General features: G+C 42.0%; 1 protein-coding gene across 2 annotated transcripts in view; it reads right to left on the bottom strand.

Annotated features, from left to right (window-relative positions):
- Positions 1-3622: 3622 nt before the first annotated feature.
- The window catches only part of GOLGB1 (golgin B1), a 68160-nt gene continuing 48215 nt past the window's right edge, over positions 3623-23567 (bottom strand). For both annotated transcript variants that reach the window (XM_035315613.1, XM_035315612.1), the window contains 9 exons: positions 20087-22037; positions 17848-18026; positions 16423-16588; positions 15146-15277; positions 13425-13583; positions 13201-13295; positions 12437-12571; positions 5174-5279; positions 3623-3932 (listed from right to left, as the gene is read on the bottom strand). In XM_035315613.1, coding sequence (XP_035171504.1) covers positions 3798-3932; positions 5174-5279; positions 12437-12571; positions 13201-13295; positions 13425-13583; positions 15146-15277; positions 16423-16588; positions 17848-18026; positions 20087-22037 — 3058 coding nt within the window. In that variant the 3' untranslated portion in view covers positions 3623-3797. The remainder of the gene's footprint in view (positions 3933-5173; positions 5280-12436; positions 12572-13200; positions 13296-13424; positions 13584-15145; positions 15278-16422; positions 16589-17847; positions 18027-20086; positions 22038-23567) is intronic.

A 23567-nucleotide genomic window follows, 5' to 3' on the forward strand; every position in this document is an offset into this window, starting at 1 on the left:
AAAAAAAAAAAAAAAAAAAAAAAAAAAAAAAAAAAAAAAAAGACAGAAAATTACAAGAAAGAAAAATGTCTGAAGTAGTGGACTTGACAATTATAAAGAGATGCCAAGAAAGCAAACTGGTGGTTACAGAACTTGTTACAATACTAGGATCTCTACTTCACAGCCCTATCAAAAATCCATATAAACATGTATATCATAGAATCATAGAATGGCTTGGGTTGGAAGGGACCTTAAAGCTCATCTAGTTCCAAACCCTCCCTGACATAGGCAGGGACGCCACCCACTGAATCAGGTTGCTCAGGGCCTCATCCAACCTGGTCTTGAACACCTCCAGGGATGGAGCATCTGCATCCTCTCTGGACAATATGATCCAGTGCCTCACCACCCTCTGAGTGAAGAATTTCCTCCTAACCTCTAATCTAAATCTCCCCTCTTTTAGTTTAAAACCATTCCCCCTTGTCCTGTCAATATCTGATTGAGCAAAGAGTTGCTCTCCATCTTTTTTATAAAAAGTCCGCCTTCAAGTACTGAAATGCTGCAATGAGGTCACCCCCAGAGCCTTCTCCTCTGTAAGCTGAACATCCCCAGCTCTCAGCCTGTCTTTGCAGGAAAGGTACTCCAGCCCCTTGATCATCTTTGTGGCCCTCCTCTGGACTCGCTTTAGCAGATCAACCCTTCTTGTGCTGGGAGCCCCAAAGCTGTACACAGTACTCCAGGTGGGACCTCACAAGGGCAGAGTAGAGGGGGACAAGCACCTCCCTCGACCTACTGGCCACTCTTCTTTTAATGCAGCTCAGGATGCAGTTGGCCTTCTGGGCTGCAAGTGCGCACTGCTGGCTCATGTCAAGCTTTTTGTCCACCAGAACCCCCAAGTCCTTCTCTGCAGGGCTGCTTACAATGCGTTCTTCTTCCAGTCCGTACTCATGTCTGGGATTGCCCCAGGCCAAGCGCAGCAGCATCTTGCACTTAGACTTGTTGAACCTCATTAGGTATGTGCATATATACATATATACACACACATAAATGAAAGCTCTTCCAGGTCAAAAAATGTAAATACTCTTAAATAGGAATATGGAAAGGATGTAGTTAAAGAATCCTAAGCACTTAAAGACCAAACTCTTCAGTATGTTGCTCAGTGGTGGTAAGTGCACAATTTTGGAATAACTAGCATGGATCACACTGGTTCAACACCAAACTTCTCAAACCAAACCTACCTCCCTTCCAAAGTGTCAAGTGATGTAAGCACTTGCGCAGTCATTTCTATTTGACACAATGACAAGATACTTGGGGCTTTTTGCCTCATCAAAAAAGTGATCAGGACACATGCATCCACAATGGGAAGAAACAAAAGGTAGAAACAATCAAAACAGGAATCATCAGGTAAAATTCTCTATCTTTCATTAGGTCAAATCACAAATCTATTAGGTCAGACTATGATTGTATCAGATCAGGAGATTCTTCTGAGGTTTTATTTTATTTATTTATTTATTTTAAGCTCTAACCATTCCATCTGAAGGTGTAAGATATTTAATGTCCCCAAACCAGCAAAAGGTTGTTTTATTTCAGTTTAAAAGAAAAGCAGGTCCTGAATTTGAGTCCTGTGCATCATGGGCTTTAAGGAAACGTACTTCACTTGTAATTCTTGCTCCTATTAAATGCACCAAGACCATCATATACATATACATGTCATATACAGTCTTACAATACCCTGTTATTAACTTGTGTTCTAATGGTAGTTAGGTTATAGTAGTGAATATGAACAAATGTACCTGTCTTTGGCTACAAAGCTGAAAAGGAACAGTATGTTTTAACTAGTCCCACCTAAGTTACTGGCATATTTCCAGCTTGCTGGTGCTAATGCCCCTGACTTTCTTGGGGGTTGTACACCTCTAACAGGGTGCAGAGTTCAGTTAAATCTACGTAAGCATAAATAGAAGTCAACCCAAGCAGACCTTCAGTTTTATTGGAACTGATTTCGAAACTAAATTGTTCTTTCCTTCTTTGGTCATTACAGCTAAAAAAGGCTGATAAGTGAGATAGTGGAAAAGGTCATCTCCATGGATGTTCAAATAATATGAAGAAACATATGTTCTGTAATAAACACACAAGCAAGTGCACAGAAAAATGACATACAGTTCCATGGTGGTCCTGTAAAAGGCATTCTATAGCAGCACTACACCCTCAAGAGACCTCTGACATTTACATGACAACATTACACGACGTCCATCTGAAAAATAATCTTTATTATGTACAGGAGCACTTGCCCCAGGAAGCTACAGGCAAAGTATTTGGTCGCAGAATTTTATGTAGTTAAGGAAATTCACACAAATCATCAAGGATAGTGCACAAATGGCTATTTTGTGCCAGTGTTCTGCCAGAGATCTAATTATTTTAGCTACAATGATGAATTCAATCCATCCTCAAACAGGTTTTATTCAGTGACCAGAGACTCTTAGGTTACTAGCAATATCAAAAGAACTCTCTCTTTCCCATGTGAAAAAATGCAAGCATGAATAGTCCAGCAAAAGGCAGATACAATCCTTCTGGCAAGTACTCTAAACAGAGTGATGGCTTGGTCTTTGACAAGAAACTGAACTAGCAGTATCTTCTTTGCATTAAACATTCTCCCTTTGGAAGAGGGCACTGTCTCAACTCCAGGACATTTTCAGGAGTTCTTTAGAAAAACACAGCTTTTCATGTATCTTATTTGATCAAGTCCATTTACATCAGTTTGCTTTAGTCAAACAAGTCCAATGATCACAATTAGCATTCTACAAGCTTTTCTTAAAGCAACGATGCCAAAGACCTCAGAACTCTGTTCCATTCCCCAGCACAGCGGGAACAGTTATAGTTCAAGTTCTTCTGCATTTGATTTGGACCCACATATCACATTATGGAACCCTTCAACACAGCCTGTACAGGTTTAATCTTGTGACAACAGTACAGTGGAGCAGAATGCAAGAGCACAGCTGCTCTCTTATCAAGAAGTATGCAAGCACTTTCTTCAGTAAGAGGTGCACAAATGCTGTAAGCAGCAAGGTTATTAACTTGGAGCTAAACAGTTTCTTCCTCCTATTCCTTTTCAATAATTACATTTCTGACATTATTTTACAAGCTTGTCAGAGCAGGCATACAACTGTTTTTAAATGGAGTGCTCAATAGGTCCAAACATACTAATTTTGTCCCTGTTTCAACAGGCAATGCAACTGAGCAAGAAGCATGATTTTAAAATTCATATTCCTGAAAGTGTCCACAACCTCCTTACGATATGCATTTCAAATACCGCTGAGCCGTGGAGTATGAAATAGGGTACAAAAGAAAGGGAAGAAGCTTTCCTTTCTTGCACCTGGTTTTCCCAACCCAGCTCACTGATTCAGTCTACGAGGGTGAAGATCCTGCAGTTCTTAGAAGCACTGAATTACTGCAGCAATTCATTAACATCTTATTTATTCCTACTATATCACGATATGACATAAAATGAGTGATGCTACCTCCAGGTGTGGGATCAGATGCTGTTAGCTTGAGGACCCTAGTTCAGAAAACGTACTGCTCAATCATTTAAAACCACTGAATGGAATGACAGATGTCCTGGAAACATACCCCAGGCATCAGCACTGGCTGTTGCATATTCAGACAGCAAGCAACTTGCGTTCTGGTTGCTGTGTGGTGCTGCCCCTGAAGGGCTGATTTGGAAAGGGAAGGCAGCTGGAAGGTATGCTGGTTACAGCTACCTGGTGTATAGGGAGTACAGGCTAAGGGATTACAGAGGGCTATGGCTCAATAAAAGGCTGTTCTGTTCATAGGTGGCCTGTAAAGCAAAGGAAGAGCAGGGCATGGAGAGCAAGCAGATACATGGCCACTAGCAGAGGCAAGTGGGTCCGGGAACGGAAGAGAGAGCGTAAAAACCGTCGTAGTCCAACAATATTCCGAGTCTGGAAGAGAAAAAGAGACCAATCAGTGTTAGGAATGGCTAAGTCCCTAGCTACCTTCACCAAAAGTTCTCCATACCACAAAGATAAGATTGTTTAAGCTAAATAAGCACAAATTTTCCCAAACCCATTCCAATGTCAGATTCGAACTCTAGAGCCAATCCTCAGTGAAATACTCTCCTTTCCCATTTTCAGGTTTTCCCCAGAAAACCTGCTCTCTTCAGATTTCTCATGAACTAGCTCTCTCCAATTTTGAATGAGAAAAGACAACAGAATGCAGAATGTTTCCCCCTAACATTTGCTCTCTACAAATTTCTAGCCCCTCTCAGTGAAATACAAACAAATCGATCAATGGTACTTTTCTGCTAGAGACTCAAACTATTAGGAATCCTGATTCACCCATCCTCTGGGCTAGAAGAAGAAAATGGTTATTTATTTGATGAGATCTTTCATCCTTGCAGCTGAAAGGACTTTCGATCCTGCTGAATGCACTGCCCTGTGGTGATCTTATACTACAGGGGCCTTCAAGGAATCCTCAGACAATGTAACATCTACTGGCAAATTTCCTTAACAAAGAGAAAACTGCCTATTCTAGTGACAAACCTCCAGCATTAGCACAGGGTTCCATCCAGTTGTGGCTCTTGCCCTACTTCCAGCTATGCTGCTCTTGGGAGCACCACCCCCAAATGCTAAAGAGATAAGAGTCCAAGCTCTTCAGCAGGGCTTATTCCTTAGCAAAACAGGACAAGTGGCTATCAGACTCTTATTCAGTACAGTGAAAAAGCATCTCTCCACTTTGGATCCCAGCCTGACACAGGCTGAAAGATAATGACTGAGGGAAAACTGAGATGGTTGCTAAATAAAAGGTCAGGTTCTCCAGACATTGCAGATGCTGGGCCAGTAACATGTATACTTCGTATGTAAGATGTTGCTCACCACTGGGGCCTTAACTATGCCACAAGGAACTGAGACCAGATCCTGGGCACAAATAACGCTGTTCTACATTTCCATGGTTTCTGAAATTTACTCTGTTTCTGCAGATTGTAGCAGAGAAACAATTAGAACAGTATGTGGCTTTTGGCATGGAAAGCAGAGCAAGCCAAGAGCAAAAACCTGCCAGACCTTTACGGACCTAAATATGCCTACAGAAGGATTTAGCTGCTATTGATTCACAGTTTTCAGTTCACGTTTTCTTACATCAGCCAGGGCTCACATCACTGACAGTTGTGAATGAAAATTCTTACTTTGCTGAAATTATTATCCATGGAATCAATCAGCAAGGAATGCTCATGACCTGGATTCGTATCAATGCTACCACTTAAGGAAGATGTCCACTCACTTGACTGCAACCTGCCACAAAAACAAACAAACAAACGTTAAATCAATGAATAGAAGGGCTGGGTGATCCAAGTAGCAACAGTCCTCTTTCATGTTGTTAAATATGGTTTCAAAATTAAATTATTGGCAAATTTTCTGTAGGCTAGTGAAAATGTAACAGAGTTGGTATATTGTTAATACATAATCTTTATACTTGCTCAGTGTAGCCTCTTCCTGTGTCCAAAGCCAGAGAAAAATGGAAAATTTCCATATTTCATGATGTACAGATTACTATTCTTCACTAGTAGAGGCAAGTTCAGTTTTTGGTAGTGAAGTCCTTTCTCTCCTAATTTATGTCCTATAAATTCAGAACTCTTGATTTCTTTTTTGTTGATGCTTTTTCTCTTCAGGAATTTCAATCTCTATAATAATAACTTAACTGAGGTGTCTGTGTTCTGCATGGGGGCTTTCAAGTGAAATTTAACAGCATGTGATTTGAAAGAAGACAGGGCATATGATTTAATTATCTTAAATTCCACTGAATTATTTTGGAAGCCAGCTCAGGTCCCAACAGTGCTGGTTCTCACTAACTATTTCCCAGTAACAGATCTTCAAGACTGGTAAGATACTATTAAAGGATGGAATGCACAAGCAGCACCGTCAAATCTTTGGGTTAGCATTAGTGAGGTGAAATCAGTTGTAGGAGGCTTTCATAGACTTTAATGCTAGAAAGAGCAAAGGTTGTCTAAGTTCTGGAATAAGCAGGAAACTTCATCCAGAATTCTTCTATCTAGACCATTATTTTTTGTCAGAATCAGCATTTGTGTCAGAAAGAAAGCCAGTGTTTTGTTGTAAAAGATTCCAACAGTGAGATTTAAATAAACCTCTAGCAGATGCACGCAGCTCAAGTACCTACAAACAAGTTAAGTGACAAAAAATACTGTTATAGTCAATGACAAGAAACAGGCACGTGACTCACACTGCCTAATCCTAACATCTAGTCTATGTCAGACTCCTTTTCTCTACTGACTGTAATGGTACCTGTCAAGTAACCTGGGATAAAGTGGGCATAAATGGCAAGGTTTTGATAACAGGGAGCTGCAGGGGGAGACTGTGTGGTAGGAAGCCATGAATTGCCCTGTGCCATTGACAGATGTTTTCACCTGGCTTAGCAATGGATGATGACACCTCACTGCATGCCAAAACATCAGAGGAACTTATCATGCATTTGCTTATTTAAAGAAAGGGTGGTAGCTCATAGGGGCAAGAGGAGGACACACATGTGGGCACAGAAGAAGCTACAGGAGGTGGTATGCGGAAAGGAACATTCTGGGCAACACAGATGGAGATTCATTCTTGTAAGGAGACACTCCATGCTGGAGAAGGTATGTCTAGGACTGTGGCTCAAAGATAGGAACATGCTGGAGTAAGCTACATCCCCAAAGGGACTGTGGCCTACAGAGCTACACTGGAGCAGGTACTCCCCTAAACAGCCTGCAGACATGATAGGAGCACTTATGGGGGCAACATGACTGTAATAACAAAAGGTCTGACAAACTGAGAGCCAAGCCCAAGAACTTGGCTCTTGGCCTAATTAAATGAGCCTGGGAACCAACATCCTTGAAGTGTGGCTGAATACCTCATAATGGGGAGGCATCCTGAAGATACCACTCCATTGATCAGTACAAAACAAGGAGAACAACTCATCACCTGATAAAGTGGGAATCAATGTGAGAAATAAGCTTCTGCTTAAAGGAAAATAACAGAAAAAAATAAATTTTATTTATTGACTCTCTCAGGAAGAAGACCACTACTAACAGCACCTGTTGATTACATAAGCATGCTGTTCTACTCATTCTTATGTCTCAATAATATAAAATGGGCTTGATATTCGCCCAAGACAGAGTTTTTCTCTCTAAGAAACTTATCTTTGTATCCTTTTTTCCCTTTTCCCTCCTTAAACAGGTTGAAGCTTTGCTGGAACTTTAGGTTAACTTTGTGACTTTACCAGGTCTATTCCTAAACCCCCTAATACTCCTCAAGTGGTGACACTTCAACTTTGAAGTGTGACTCTGGGCCCTTTCTGGGCCCCTTGGGGCTGTCTGTATTTTGGGGAATTGTTTCATTTTTGACCTGTTTGGTAGTGAGTCTTTTCGGGAATTGTTTTATTGACATTACCACCAGGCCCTTCTTTTGTCCCCTTTTAGGATCTGCTTGATGCATTCAGTACTGGTAATTCTATGAATATGTATGTATATAATCTGTCATAAGTCCAGAATTGATAAGGGTAACCTACCGTAAGTCTGTTTGCTGTCAAAGGATTGGTAAGTTTGTCGTAAGTACTTTCACTGTCATAGTAATACTGATAACTTTGTAAAACCTGTAATTACTCCCAAATAATATCTGCTGTTACATTACTGATTTTCTTACATCAAATTGCATTTCTATTACTCCTAAGTGATATTACTATTAATTGGTACTACATCCTTGACACTTGTTGCGTATATCTATATCTATGCATGCTTGCTTCCTGGTAATATCTGTAATAGCTTGTTATCTATCTTTCACCTTAAAATCACAGAACATCCTCAGTTGGAAGGGACCCATGAGGACCATCGAGTCCAACTCCTGACTCCACACAGGGCAACCTAACAGTTAAACCATACACCTTAAGAACATTGTCCAAACACTTCTTGAACACCAACAGTACATCTTCAGTACACAAGGGAAGGTCCAACTAGAGAAGGATGTATTTATTTTTTCCCCCAAAGTGACACCAATCAGTTTTGTCAGAAATACAATTCCATCTGTATTTGCCTGATTAATCATAGCATTCTTGCTAGTGGTGATTCACGTTGATTAGTAATAAATAGAAATCCTTAGTGAATAAAGCCGGGGTGTCCTTGTGTATCACAGAATCCTACAAACTCACTGTTACGATCATTACAATTATTGGGTCAAGCAGTTTCCTCCCCCTTTCGGATCATGACAGGCCAGTACAGGAACCCACAGCAGAGCAGAGGAAATAAGTAAGGAGCAAGGAGCAGCAGAAAGAAATCATTGCATACTGACTCCAACCTCTTGTGCTACCTTTTGCCTTACTGAAGGGAATTAGTATAATGTAAGGTGTAAACAGGAGTGGAGACTAGGAAAGGGGGAGGAGAAGTGTCTACACTGAAGTTGAGCCTGGGGCAGGGAGAAGTGTTTACCCTAAATTAGTTGTTTGTCAACACCCAAAGTTTATGTTCATTGGCAATAAATTTAAATTCAGTGAAACTCCTCAAGTCAAGATTGTTTTGCCCAAGACAGATAGGTGCTTACTGAAGAGACAAAACCCTTTGAAATACTGGGTCTTGCCCTCTCTGTTAAGGGAATGGATTGATTTGGAAAAGTTAAGGACCAGACCAATAAAGGGCACCTTGTGGTTGGGGTCTACCACGAGCCAGCTCATCAAGGGGAGCCTGTTGATGAGGACTTCTTGCTTCACCTACAAGAAGCATCATGCTCACACACTCTCATCCTGATGGGGAACTTCAGCCACTTAGATGTCAGCTGGAAAAGCTACACAGCAGGCTGTAAGTAATCCAGGAAATTCCTAGAGTGCATTGAGAATAACTTCCTGGTCGACGTATTAGACAAATCAACCAGAAGAGAAGTGTTACTGGACCTGGTGCTCACCAATGCAGATGAACTTATTGAAAAGGTTAACACTGGAGACAGTCTGGGCTGCAGTGACCATGCCCTGGTTGAGCTTGTGATCTTGAGGAATATGGGCCTGGAGAAGAGCAAAGTCAGAACCCTGAATCTCTGAAGAGCAAACTTTGAGCTATTTAAAGATCTAGTGGAAGAGATCTCCTGGAACACTGTCCTTAGGGACAACAGAGTTGAACAGAGCTGGCAACTCTTTAAGGATGTATTTATCAGAGTACAAGAACTCTCCATCCCCCTGTATGTATAAAAGGCCATGCAGTGAAGCACAGGAGGTTCCTGCAGAGCACTGATGGCAACTTTTTGATGCAGGTGGTCAAGGTGGTCAAGGAGCCAACAAGGAGAGGTGCACTGCTGAATACTATGCTGACAAACAGAGAAGAGCTTGTTGGAGATGTGAAGGTTGGGGGCAGCCTTGGCTACAGTGACCATGAGCAGAGTTCAAGGTCTTGCAAGAAGGAAGCTGGCAAGAAATAGTATTACAACCCTGGACTTCAGGAGAGCTAACTTTGGCCTGTTTAGGGACCTACTTGGAGGAATCCCATGAGTCAGAAGGTCCAAGAGAGCTGGTGAGTATTCAAGCATCACTTTCTCCAAGCTCAAGAACTATATGAGCAAAAAGGAAAGTAAACGGGGCAAGAGACCTGCTTGGATGAGCAAGGAGCTCCTGGAAGGACTCAAATGGAAGAAGGAAATATACAGAATGTAGAAAATGGGACAGGCCACTTGTGAAGAATATAGGGACACTGTCAGAGGATTCAGGGATGCAACAAGGAAGGCCAAGGCCCATTTGGAGTTAAATCTGGCTAGGGATGCCAAGGACAACAATAAGAGCTTTTTCAAATATATTAATAGCAGAAGGAAAACTAACAAAAATGTGGGCTGGCTGCTTACTGAGGTGGATGCCCTGGTGACAAAGGATACAGAGAAGGTAGAATTACTGAATGCCTTCGTTGCTGAATGTCTTCACTTCTAAGACTAGCCCTTGGGAATCTCTGGCCCTAGAGGCAAGGGAGGAAGTCTGGAGAAATTAGGACTCTCCCTTGGTCAAAGAGGATCAGGTCAAAGATCTCTAAGGCAAACTTGACCCCTACAAATCCAGGAGCACAGATGGGATGCATCCATGAGTGGTGAGGGAGCTGGCGGATGTTATTGCTAGCCCATTGTCCATCACCTCTGAAAAGTCATGGAGAACAGGAGAGGTGCCTGAGGACTGGAAGAAAGCCCATGTGACCCCAGTCTTCAAAAAGGGCAAGAAACTACAGGCCAGTCAGCCTCACCTCCATCCCTGGAAAGGTGATGGAATTACTCATCCTGAAGGTCATCTCACATGGAGGAGAAGGTGCTTGACCAACCTGATAGCCTTTTATGCTGGAAAGACTAGCTGGGTGGATGATGGCAGAGCAGTGGATGTTGTCTATCTTGACTTCAGTAAGGCTTTCAACACTGTCTCCCATAACATACTCATAGGCAAGCTCAGGAAGTGTGGGATGGATGAGTGAACGGTGAGGTGGATTGAGAACTGGCTGGATGGCAGAGCTCAGAGGGCTATGATCAGTGGTGCTGAGTCTAGTTGGAGGCCTGTAGCTAGTGGTGTTCCTCAGGCGTCTGTATTGGGTCCAGTCCTGCTCAACTTACTCATCAGTGACCTGGATGATGGAATAGAGTCCACCCTCAGCAAGTTTGTGAATGACACAGAACTGGGAGGAGTGGCTGATACACCAGACGGTTGTGTTGCCATTGAGGAGTGGCTGATACACCAGAGGGTTGTGTTGCCATTGAGGAGTGGCTGATACACCAGAGGGTTGTGTTGCCATTCAGAGGGACCTGGACAGACTGGAGAGTTCAGCAGTGAGGAATCTCATGAAGTTCAACAAAGGCAAATGCAGGGTCCTGCACCTAGGGCAGAATAGGCCCATGCACCAGTACAGGTTGGGAACTGCACTTGTACCTGGTGCAATCCCAGACATGAATACAGACTGGGAGAACTCATTGAGAGCAGCCCTACAGAGAAGGACTTGGGGGTTCTGATGGCTGAAAAGCTTGACATGAGCCAGCAGTGCATGCTTGCACCCCCTAAGGCCAGCTGCATCGTGCGCTCTGGGGAGGCCTCACTGCAGCTTTTCAATACTTAAGTGGGGCTTATAAAAAAAGATGGAGAACAACTATTTGCTTAGGCATACAATGACAGAATAAGGGGGAATAGCTCAAAACTAAAGGAAGGGAGATTTAGATTAGATGTTAAGAGGAAATTCTTCACTCAGAGGGTGGTGAGGCACTGGAACAGGTTGCCCAGGAGAAGCTGTGGATGTGCCATCCCTGGAGGTGTTCAAGACCAGGCTGGACAAGGCCCTGGACAGCTTGATCTAGGGGGTGGCATCACAGTGCATGGCAAGGGGTTTGGAACTAGATGATCTTTAAAGTCACTTCCAACCCAAATCTTTCTATGATTCTATGAAATACCTGAAAACTTCTTTTTTGTCTTCATCCAATTCTCATATCCAAATTATATTTTCCAATAGTTAATATAATTCATTAAGAAAACTGGCATTTCTAGTACGAATTTGTCTTACATGAGTTTTCACTCAGTTGTCTCATTCAATATTTGTCTACAGTTGAAGGATAAACAAGGTATAGTCATTTCAACGTCCAACAGTGTAGAGAACAGTCATACTTGTTCCAAGAAGCACAAGCCATGGGCAAAGGGGAATTGAGCATCTTGTTCTAGTTTATCTCTTATACAAAACTTGTGGCTGAAGGTTCTCAAGCTCGATTAGAGGTTGCTGAAGGAGGGAGTCTTGTGACGGCCCTGTTTTGGCAGCAGAGAAGAATCTTAAGGGCCACAGTACATGAGTGTAACCTTTTGCTTCATTATGTGTAATATTAATATTAAAGTTCACACCCCTGAATATGATAATGAGCTTAAAGAAGTACATGCTAAACATGTATGATTATAGTACTCAACAATTCACCCAAATCATGCTAAACGTCACCCCAGGGAGGGAAGAGATAATAGATAAGGTATATATAAGGTATATAAAGATATAAAAGAGTGTTAGGAGTTATTGTACATATATAGGAGAAGAAAAAAGAAAAAAAAAAGAGAAGATGAAGTTAGAGTGAAGAGCTGGGGGGGGGGAAGAAGAAATTCTAGACGTAGAAGAGGATGTGACCTTTCTCCTCCACCAAGACAAGGACACCTTCTTGGTAAGCTCTGTGCCTTTATCCTTTGTTGAGGAATAAACGGGATGGAATTTTGTTGGCACTATTGTCATATACTAGCACTATTGCAGTAAGTGTATTTATCAACAGGAATCCCAAATCTGTTATACCTGTCACATTATTAAATACATTAAAATGCATTAAAAGCATTGTTGAATGTCACGTTGAACATATGAATGCAATGAAGTGCAGAAATGAATGAAGAGCTATGATCACCTTACTCTTATGGTAATACTGCCCATTTGGTCAAGCTCCCTCACCTCCTGATCTGATCCTGTGCTGCAGAGAGTGCTTCCTGTACAGCAAGACGATGGTCCCGTTCTTCCTCCAGTTGCTCCTCTAAATATCTCAGATCTTGCTTTGTGCTGCTGTGTAAATTTTCAGTTTCAGACAACCTGTCAGAAAATAACCAAGCACGTGTGAAAAAATGGGCTAATTCACAGACTATTCTATTTCTATTAAATAATGCAGTATGTGAACAGATTCCAACTCCCTTCCACTTACACAGAAGATGGGTATTTTTCATGAATATATGTAAATTATTTGGAAATCAGGAGTGAGAATATAAGTCTCTTAAAGATTCTGTGTCACATCTGGAAGGAGCTTCTTGGCTTTGTCATCCATGACCCCACCTTCTGCTAACTGTTTTGAAAGGGCACAATGAATCATATGATAGGTTTCAATTCCAGACACACTCGCAACAACACTGAGACCAGGCCAATATACTTTGGCAGTTACTGAGGAACCAGCACATCAAATCAAAGATGGTAGTTTGTCTGGTGATGGTGAACCAGAATTGCTACTGAATGTTGTCTCTTCATTGCTTGAAGTTCTATGCAAAGAAACAACCAAATATAGCTATCAAGCATGTGTGACAGTACCTCCACTTCAACAAAGTCCTAGTGTGGAAATGAGCTGCTGAAAGCTCTGACAAAGTGTAACTCAACTGTGCTCTTCCCATCCTGAAGATCTCAGTCAGGACTAACATTCCTCCTGCCCCCCCAGTTTCTTAGGCTTTCTTTACCTCAGCTGCAACTCCTGTAGTTCAGGTGTGTAACTCCCTCCAGGCTCATTCTTTTCTTGGGGTGCTCCAGGAGCAGCATCTGTTGTAAAAGACTCCTGAGAGAAAGCATGAATATATGGCATAGGGCACTGGAAGAAGATAGAAACTAGCTACAATGCTGCACGCTTAGTGGAGCCATCTGCAGTAAGTTTTGCACTCTCTTGCACCCAGAGGAAGACCCTTACCATGCTCTTGTCTGCAGACTGCAGCTCCTGGAGCTGCCTTTCAAGCACCAAGCAGCGGTTCAGAACCTCATTGTAGTGCTGGTGACTATCACAGATGTTTCGATTGCTACCACGCAGCTGAAGGGAGAGGGCATTTTTCTCCTCAAATACCTGAGAGAGCTGAGAAGAGAAGACAACTGTTGAGTAAAGAACTCAAACGTTTTTGTGAAAGTGAAATTTTCTGTGTAACTGAGGCTAATAATTCTAATGGAAACATAGGTATTACCACATTGTACATTTCTAAGGTTCATAGACCAGTGATAATCTCCAACACTAGCTTGTGGCTAAAGTTTCCAGCATACCTTTACTTTCTGCAACTTGGAGGCTTGCCAGTCAAGACAGGCAAAAAAGTCATTGAGTACCTCAGCCTTCTCTGTATGCTGGATAACTAGGTCTCCCGTTTCCTTCTGGAGAGGGCCCACAATTTCCCTAGTCATCATTTTATCACTGACAAACCTATGGAAGCTTTATTGCTGCCTTTCTCACTCTTCCTCCTTCCCCTGCTTCCCTTCACTCCCTCTCCCCTCACTCCCCCAACCCTTCATCTAGCTATCAGTTAGACAAATGAACTGCTACATAGGCCGAAAATTGGCTGGACTCAAAGGTAGTGGTCAATGGCTTGACAGACAGCAATGGACAGAATACTTGTCTGGCCTTCTTGAGGCACATATTGCTAAGGACTGACAGCAACATAAATTGACACAGTATAGCATCAGGAAATTTGCAGTCAATATTGAATTTGTGGGATTGGTTGACATAACAAAGACTGAAACTTCAATCTAGAGGGGACCTTGTACCAACAGACATCTTTAGTTCAATAAAGGGAAGTGCAAACTTCTGCACCTGAGGCAAAACCCATGCATCAATACAGGATGGGAAGAGACCGTCAAGGCAACAGCTCTGCTGTGAAGGACAGGGGAATTACAGCAGCTGCCCAGCTGAATACAAGCCAAAAGGACACTCTCATTGTGGACAAGGAAAATTGTATCCTGGGTTACATTAGGAGAAGCAACGACAGCAGACTGAGGAATGCTACTACCTGATCTGTTTGGTAACAGTTAAGACTGTACCTGGAACATGGTGATTAGTTTTGGGTCTCTGGTTTCAAAATGGACAGAGAGAGTCCAGAAAAAAGCTACAGTGATAGTCAAAGGATTGAAGCATGTGATGCCTGTGAGAGCTGAGCTGCTTTATACTGGGAAAAGGAGGCTAAAGGGTGATTTTAGAGTATTTTACAGTTACCTTAAAGGGAGTCATAAAGCAGGCAGATCAAAACTCTTTTTGGTAGTGGCAGAAAATATAACAACAGACCATAGACTGTGGCTTACAGAAGTCAAGCTGGACGTTAAGAAAAACATTTTCATTAAAATTGTAGAGCAGCATTGGACAAGGACCGAGAGAGGTTCTGGAATACCTGTTCTTGGTGGTTTTCACCACTTGGCTAGGGAAGGGCATGGATGACTTGATTTAATGTTCCTGACAGTGCTGCTTTTAGCACCACAAGGGTGTACTACATCATCTCCAGAGGTCTCTTCTTACTAATATTTCTGATTCTGTGTTCGTTTCAGTGAATGCCCACAAAAACAGAAAGATCTATTCCTGCTCCCTGAGCCTTATTCAAGCCTACCCTCTTCCTCACATTCCTCAGCCCAAACTCTGCAAATAGAAAATATAATTTGTACCTTACTGTTTAAATGCTGAATTCTGAGCTCTTTTTGGTGCAGTTCTTTCAGACAGTCACTTAACTGGTCCTGGAGATGTTTTGTCTCTGTTTCTAGGCTTGAAAAGTCCCCTCTCAGAGCTTCTGGAGAAATCTGCCAGGGAAAGTACAATGAAGAACATATCACATGTGCCAATCCATTCTCGTATTAGTCCTCTCCGTTTAGGATTTTGAGGTTAAAACCCTACATTATTCCTAGGCCTGGAACTTGATCTGCCCAAGCAAAACAGCAAATGGCAAATAAATAGAAATAACCCAAAAGCCATCTGAAAAGCTAAACAATTAGGAACGATCACTCTGTGTGCACATAGGATGAGTCCTTCTCAAAAGCTGTCTCAGGGCTGTCTACAGTACAGGAAGAAAAAAAAAAGTATATGAAAGAGAACAGGAAAACAAGAAAAACCACAAAGCAATAACCTGATTACTCTCATTCAGCACAGATTGAAAGGTTAGCACTGAAGCATTATTCTGGGAAAAAAAATCACATGCACATTGTTCTTTGCGTATATGCATGTGTGTCAAAGGGATAAGGAAGGTTTCCTCCCTCCTTCACTAACAGAAAAGCTTTTCACTGAACCATTACAGATATTGACAGGAGAGTACTTTCCTTATTCATAATGTTAAGGTACTGCACATGCAGCAGGGAAGTGTCTTTCCCTAAACCAAGCAAAACAGTCAACTTATTCCACTCTTAGGACTGCCATATGAAGAAAAGAAGGCAGAAAGTGCAACATTCAGTCCTCAACCTCTCCGGGCTTGAGTCAGGATTGTAGATTCCTGTCACAGTACAAACAACAATAAAAATTATGTAAAAGACTTTAAAAAAAAATATAGAACGTGACACTACAAAGGACTAAAACAGAAAATAAGATTTCAGACTCAAAACCAGTGCAGGAGGCAACTCTAAAATAGCCAGATTGAAAGACCTGAGAAGATCCAAACTGCTCAGAGGAACAAAGGTGCCTATGAAGTCCCATCTCTTTTACTCTCTTTCTTGAAACATTAGGAAAAGTGAATAAAAGGAAGAGCATATAAGGTTATGTTAGAGTTTTCTAAAAGTTTTCAACAATTCAAGTTTCAACATTGGTATAACCCTTGTAGGCCACACAACTAAATACAATACTACAGCCTGGAAAATGTTTGACCTCCAAGATCTAAATACAAGCAACACACGCTACTTTGGCTGAATTTCAAACCTCACATTTCCATGCAGTACAGAATCTGTATATTTCTACTCACCTTCTTTTGGTACTGCTCCTCTACAGTTTGAAACTTGGTAAGGGGCAGACTCATTTCTTGCATGATCTTTTGTAAATGGTTCAGCTGCTTGTCTTTTTCTGCTATGACCATCAGGTACTGCTCTTTGATGCTGCAGATCTGCTTTTCCCAAGTAATTTTCTCTTGTCTGCAAAGCACCATGCAAAGGAAGTTACCAGGAAGTTACTCATATTGCTTATGACATCCAGGCACCCAGCTTAGAATAAGACAAGAAGGATTACTACTATTTCCTACCACTATTCCATGCCAGATAAGAAGTTTTATAATGAAGACAAATCGAAACAAAAACCACTGAAGTAGAGGAACCTTAAAAGAAAGTTTAAGGAAGTGTTCTCCATTCGGCTCAACAATGCAGACTGTTCAAAGCCCATAGTTTTGGTATTCCTGGACATTGTCTTGTTCTTGCTGAACTAAGAGCTTTTTTCTAGGAAGCTATTAACAATGCCTCTTGTCATTATAACATTAGCACTGCCTCAGTCACATATGCACAAGGACCACAGCATGGATCACAACATGCAGACTTGGGACCGTATTATCACTTGTGTTGTAAAAGTTGTCCAAGAAATAACCCTTTTCTTCTATCAGGTGATACATAAAATTTGTAAGCTGCTTCACACTTAATGAGATTTGTTTAGTTTGAAGGTCAGACTTGTGGGGAAAGGAAAAGGAGCACTAAAAGCCGTTATATAACTTTGGACAAAGATAAGCCATACATCTTCTACCAACTGCCTCCTGCTCCTCCCCCTCCTCTTCCTTTCACTCCAGGTTCAGTCATTCTTGCAGTCATTCTTCAGGATCTCTGAAGTATCTGAAACATTTTTTCCCCATTTTTAGCACAGAGCCTATTTGTCTGATTAGTTTTAGTCCAATGGGGGATGACACCTTACTAGACTTAAATTACAAACATTTTTTAATACAAGATGTAAAGCAAGTGAAACAAAGGATTAGACAGTCATACAAAATGAGTATTTTCTATACAATATCAGAAAGATAATAGGGTGTTCATTCTCTTATCAGCTTTGAATGGAGAGTGCTATAATTATATATAAATAAATTCCAATAAAAGAAACAGCTTAAGTTTCCTCTGAAGCAGATGACATTGGCCACCACTGGAGGAAGGAAATAAAAATTAAAAGGCCATTAACTATTTCACACAGGCTCTTCCTTCCAGTATGTCAGGCCGTAAATCTCCACCCTAAGCCTGAAGCAAAATGCTGAACAAGGGAAATGTGTGCCCACTCCTGAATAGGGCAGGTGATTTTGTGACAGTAGACACATGTAAGGCTGAGGTACTCAATGCTTTCTTTGCCTTCTGCCCACAATAGCATTTGGAAAGAAAGAAATGATTCATTAACATCTCTGAGACAGTAAGAAGATAACTCTCACCTAAGCTGCTGGAGTTCTTGCTGGTAGAAAATACTTTCTTGCTCCAGCTGCTCTTGGAGATGGTGCTGCTTATCCGCTTCTTGCTGATATTCCTGTACTTGTGCCTTTAAGCGAGAGTTTTCAGCTGATTCTACCCCAACTATTATGTATTGCTGCTGCAGATTCTTCAGCTCTCTTACCTTTAATTAAAGGGAAATATCAGTGTGCATGACAACTGAGCAAGCAGCTATATTTATTATTTCCAAGCATTTAAGAACATTTGTCACTGTGGCATCTGGAGAAAAAGTCACATTCAAATATTCAAATGACAGAGAAACTAGAAATTGACATCAGTGATTACAACAGGCTACTAAGAAATGCTCAGGAAAAAAAAATAATAATCAGAGAATTCTGTTGTGAATAACAGCATAGTGAGTTTTGAGACCTTCCATGAAGATTTGACACACATCAACAAAAAGACCCTGGACTACAACATTAATTTACGTATTCAGAGGAAACCATAAAGTGAGATTAGAAGGAGCTGGTTAAGAATAAATCCTGAAGATGGTACTTAGTGTAAACCAGGGCACTGAGGAACTAAAATCCTTCCAACAGTTTACTCTGACTGGAATTAGAATAAGTTGTCATTACATTGCAAACAGCCTAGATGACATGACTGAGTCTGGAGACATAGAAGTACTTAATGAGCCAGGAGATCTCTCTATTAAGGCTCTTTCTTAGTATTAACAGTGCTACACAGGCATGTAAGTTCAACAAAACAGTAGTAGTAGAGACATAAATCTACAAATAACTGAGATATTAAACAGACAAAAATGGTCCTTTGTGAGGAGGGCCACAAAGATGATCAGAAGGCTGAAGACAAGCTGAGAGAGCTGTGGATGTTCAGCCTAAAGAAGAGAAGGCTCTGGGCTGATCTCATTGCAGCTTTTCAGTATTAAGGGGGGCTTATAAAAAAGATGGAGGGAAACGTTTTGCTCAGATAATGACAAGACAAAGGAGAATGGTTCTAAACTAAAAGAGGGGAGATTTAGATTAGAGGTTAGGAGGAAGTTCTTCACTCAGAACGTGGTGAGGCACTGGAACAGGTTGCGCAGAGAGACTGAGGATGCCCTATCCCTGGAGATGTTCAAGACCAGGCTGGATGAGGCCCTGGGCAATCTGATCTAGTGGGAGGCATCCCTGCTCATGGCAGGCGGTTGGAACTAGATGATCTTTAAGGTTCCTTCCAACCTGAGCCATTCTGTGATTCTATAAAAAAAGAGGTGTTTAAGACAGTATCACTAAGTATGTTGTGAAATAACAGAACAAAGAGAAAACTAAGACCAAGCATCAGTGGAAAACAATGGTAAAAGTGTCATCTGAGCAGCAACTAGAAGTCAAACTCACTGAGCTGCACTGTGTCAGAGAATACACAGACAGAGAATACACAGACAGACAGTATGCAAGCAAGGATGTTAAAATGAAGTTGCAATGTCTTGTACCTGTATTGAAAATCAGAAATCAAGAGGAGAAACTGACCCTTGTCTCAGATTACTAGCAGACTATAGCAAAGACAAATGTACGAGCTTCCACAGATGACAGATTAACAGGGAACACATACCCTACTTCCATGGTTCTGCGTTTTAAAAGAAACCAATAATAGAAACTACCTTGCAAAGTTAACTATGAAATCATAATTAAGCTTCCCTATGTCAGAGAGGGTAAGATAGATGGCACATACTAAGTTCATGGGATCTGATGGAGTGCACCCACAAGCAATGAGGTCATTGGCAATTCTCAATTACCTTTGAAATATCATGGTGATCAGTAGAGGTTTCTGAAGACTGGAAGAAGTATCATCCCTACCTTCAAGAAGGGCAAGGAGGAGGATGTGGGAAACTGCATGCTGGTCACCCTCACCTCAATCCCTAGGAAGGTGATGGAGCAACAAATCCTTGAAACCATTTCCAGATACATGAAAGAACAGGCTGTCCAGAGGACTTGCGGAATATCCACCACTGGAGATACTCAAAACTCAAGTGGACACTGTTTTGGGCAACCTGTTCTAGCTGACACCTCTTTAAGCAGAGGTGTTGGACTTGATTTCCCGAGGTCCCTTCCAACCTCAGTGATACCTGTGGTTCTGCAAGGACAATGATCTGGTTTTAACACTGTGAATGACAGATTAAATGTGATGAATTCTGAAGATCCTAATCTACGGAGCTTTAAATAAGAGCAAGAAGAGAAAACAAGGACATACTAATCTGTCTCTGTCATTCTGCAAGGAGGACAGTGCCTTCTTAAGACTCTGCACTTCTGAAGGAGTGGTCAAAGTGCTCCCTTCTGCTTGCTGCTTCGCTTCTTCAGTTTTACGTGTTTTGCCCAACTCATTGAGCAGACGATCTCTTTCATCCTGCAGGCTTGCCATAGCCTTGGAGAAAGATTTGACTTGGATGGAAGAGCCTTCCAGTTCTGAAGACAAATGGAGAAGCTCATCATCTTTGGCTCTGAGCTTCTTATAAAGTTTCTCAATCTGGTCCAAGAGACCTCTTTCATCAGCGGCTTTCTGCAGTTCTGTCAGCTCAGACCTCAATGTGTCTCGGTCCCTGGCAGTAGAATTTTGCTCCTCTTGCAACTGAACCATCTTGTTCTGAAGCTCCTGCACTAGGCTCTGTTGTTCCTCCAAGTCTGCAGAGTATTTCTGTTTCAAAACTTGAAGCTCTTCATTGGCCTGGTCCCTGCTATCCTGAAGAGAGCTCATAGACTTCCCAAAAGACTGAATTTGGGCTCTCAGGTCTTTGTTTTCATCTGTAACTGCAAGAAATTTCTGTTCCATTTCCATCAGGTCCCGTGCCAACTCTGCTACTCTCTCCTCTGCTGTTTCTGTTTCATTCCTCATTATCCCTGCATCATGATGCAGGTACTTTAATTCCTTTTTAAGCCTGTCTTCAACCTCTCCCAGTCTTCTGGCTGCATCCCTTTGAACACATACTAGTTCTCCCTCAAGTTCCCTTATTCTTTTCTGTGAGAGGGCAAGCTTATGATTCAGTTCTTGTGCCTCTTCCTCTCGGGCCTTCAGTTGTGCTTGACACTCCATGATAGGACCGCCCTCACATAATGCTGCCATCTCACTCTGTACCCGGGACAGAGAGGATGTAAGGGTTTCAACCTCTTGAGACATACTGACTTTATCCTCTCTCAAGACTTCTATGCACTTCCTGAGATTATCCTGAGTATTCTCACACTCCTTCAGCTGTGTTTCTACTAGTGCCTTCTCTTTTTCCAGAGTCTGGATCCGCTGAAGCTGTGTTTTGAGAAGTTGTTTCTGTTGGGAATCCTTTATTGAAATTACTTGGTTCAGATCTTCTCTGTACCGCACCAACTCTGCACTCAGCTTGGCATTCTCAGAGTTGAGGTCATCCATCTGGCTATGAAAACTTCTGATTTCTTCCTTGAGTTTATTATTTTCAGCTGCAGCCTCTTGAATTAGCTGGTCTTTTTCCAAGATTATAACAAGATGACGTTCCTCAAGTTGCTTGTAGTCTCTCAGTACACGATCTCTGTCATCTTGCAAAGATGACATGGATTTGGTGAAGGATTCCAGTTGTGCCTTCTGCTGCTTATTCTCTTCTCTGATTATATTAATCTTTTCAGTGAGATGATCAAGTTTGTCGAGATATTTGTTCTTCTCATTTTCCAAGGCTTTTTTATCTTCTTCCTCCTTAGTTAGCCTATCCTCCATCAATGTCATTTCTTCAGAATATTGCTGCTGTAATTCAGATAGAGCTGCTGTAACTGCTTCTTCCTTGGCAGACAGCAAAGTAATGATCTTTTGATCTTTGGCACTGGTTTCTTCATGCAGCTTATTTGTTAAGTCCTTGGAAGCCCGCAGATCAGCCTCAAGCTGTTCACAGCTGAATTTAAAATTCTGGATACTGGTCTCTTGCTGCTTGACCATACTCTCCAGCTCTTCTCTGACCAATTCACATCTGGCAAAGGAACTCTGCAAGTCAGCAAGTTGGTCTCTCAGGCTCTGGATTTCCGACTCCAGTTTCTGCTGTTCATTCTGAGACTCCTTGTACAGTTTCTGAGACCCTTCTAGCTGAGTTAAAAGCTCCTTTTTTTCTGCCTGCAATATTTCACATGTCTTTTGATGATGCTGAATCTCCTTCTTATATTCAGATTCCGAGTCTTTCTTATTGCATTCCAGCCTGAAAACAGAGAAAAGAAAATCAGTCACAAATCAATGAAGTAACACACAGAAAAGCCACACAATTAGTTTTACTGTAAGAAAATTATCTAGAATTATCCAGATTATTAGCTTCCCTCAATTTAAAATTCAAAGTATCAGGCGCTCTGCTGGACCTCATACACACCAACAAGCAGCTTGTTGGGAATGTGATGTTCTGTACTGGGTCTGGCTGGGATGTTAACTTTCCCTGCAGCAGCCCATACAGTGCTGCGCTCTGCACTTGTAGCTAGAACAGCAGTGGTATCACACCAGTGTTGTGTCTGCTGCTGAGCAGTGCTGGCACATCATCAGGACTCTCTCTGACCCTCCTAGGGGGTGGGCAAAAAAGTGAGAAAGAAACATCCCCAGGGCAGCTGACCTAAACCAACCAAAGGGATATTCCATACCATATGATGTCACACTCAGCAATAAAAGGTGGAAAAAGGAAGAAGACGGGAAGGGTGGGCTCTCATTGCGAAAACGTCTGTCCTCCTCCCGAACACCGGCTACGTGCGTTGAGGCCCTGCTTCAAGGACGTGGTCAAGCATCGCTCATTGGTGGGAAGTAGAGAGGAATTTCTTTCCTCTGCACTTCCACGTAGCCTTTACTTGTTTTGTTTTGTTATTCCCTTTCCCCCTCCCTTTTCCCCTTTCCCTTTTTTCCCTTTAGTTGAATTGTTTAATTAATAATAATATTTCCTTATTTTTTTTTCCCCTTTAATTAAATTATCCTTATCTCAACCCATGAGTTGTTCTTTCCTTTACTTCTTCCCCTCCTCATTTGAGGAGGGGGAGTGAGAGAGCGGTTGTGGTGTTCAGCTGCCTAGCACGGTAAAACCACCACATGGTCAAAGGCAGCCTTGACTGCAGTGACCATGAGACAGTGGAATTAAGGATCCTGAGGGCAGGGAGGAGAGGGGAAAAGGAGGCTCACAACTCTTGATTTCCATGTCCCCTTTGCTCAAGCAGCGACACCTAGACCAAGTTGCCCAGGACCATTTCCAGATGGCTTTTGAAGATCTTCAAGGTTGGAGACTCCACAGCCTTTCTGGGCAGCTTTTGCAAATCCCTGGTCACCCACACAATGAAAAAGTGTTTCCTGATGTTCAGATGGCACCTCCTGTGTTCGAGTTTGTGCTCATTGCCTCTTGTCCTGTCACTGGGCATCCCATAGCGTCTTCTGGTGTCTGGAGTTGTTCTGCCTCGGGTTCAGGACTTTATACTTTTCTTTGTTGAAATTCCTGAGGTTTCTATCACCCTGTCCAGGTCCTGCTGGATGGCAGTATGATCCTCTGACAAACATAATCATAAAATGGTACACACCTTAAGTAGCAAGCAGAATCTGAGCCTCACTGTGCATGGAAATGAATTTCTCCTATAAAGACTGAAGATGAGACAAGCTGTAGCTTGGAATGAAAAGGGCATAATATTTGCATGTTCTAGAGAGGATTATTGTGTCTTGGCTAATGTAATTATAGAATCATAGAGTCATTTATGTTGGAAGAGACCCT

The sequence above is a fragment of the Oxyura jamaicensis genome, chromosome 1, assembly GCF_011077185.1.
Source record: "Oxyura jamaicensis isolate SHBP4307 breed ruddy duck chromosome 1, BPBGC_Ojam_1.0, whole genome shotgun sequence".
In the NCBI taxonomy this organism is placed as follows: Eukaryota; Metazoa; Chordata; class Aves; order Anseriformes; family Anatidae; genus Oxyura; species Oxyura jamaicensis.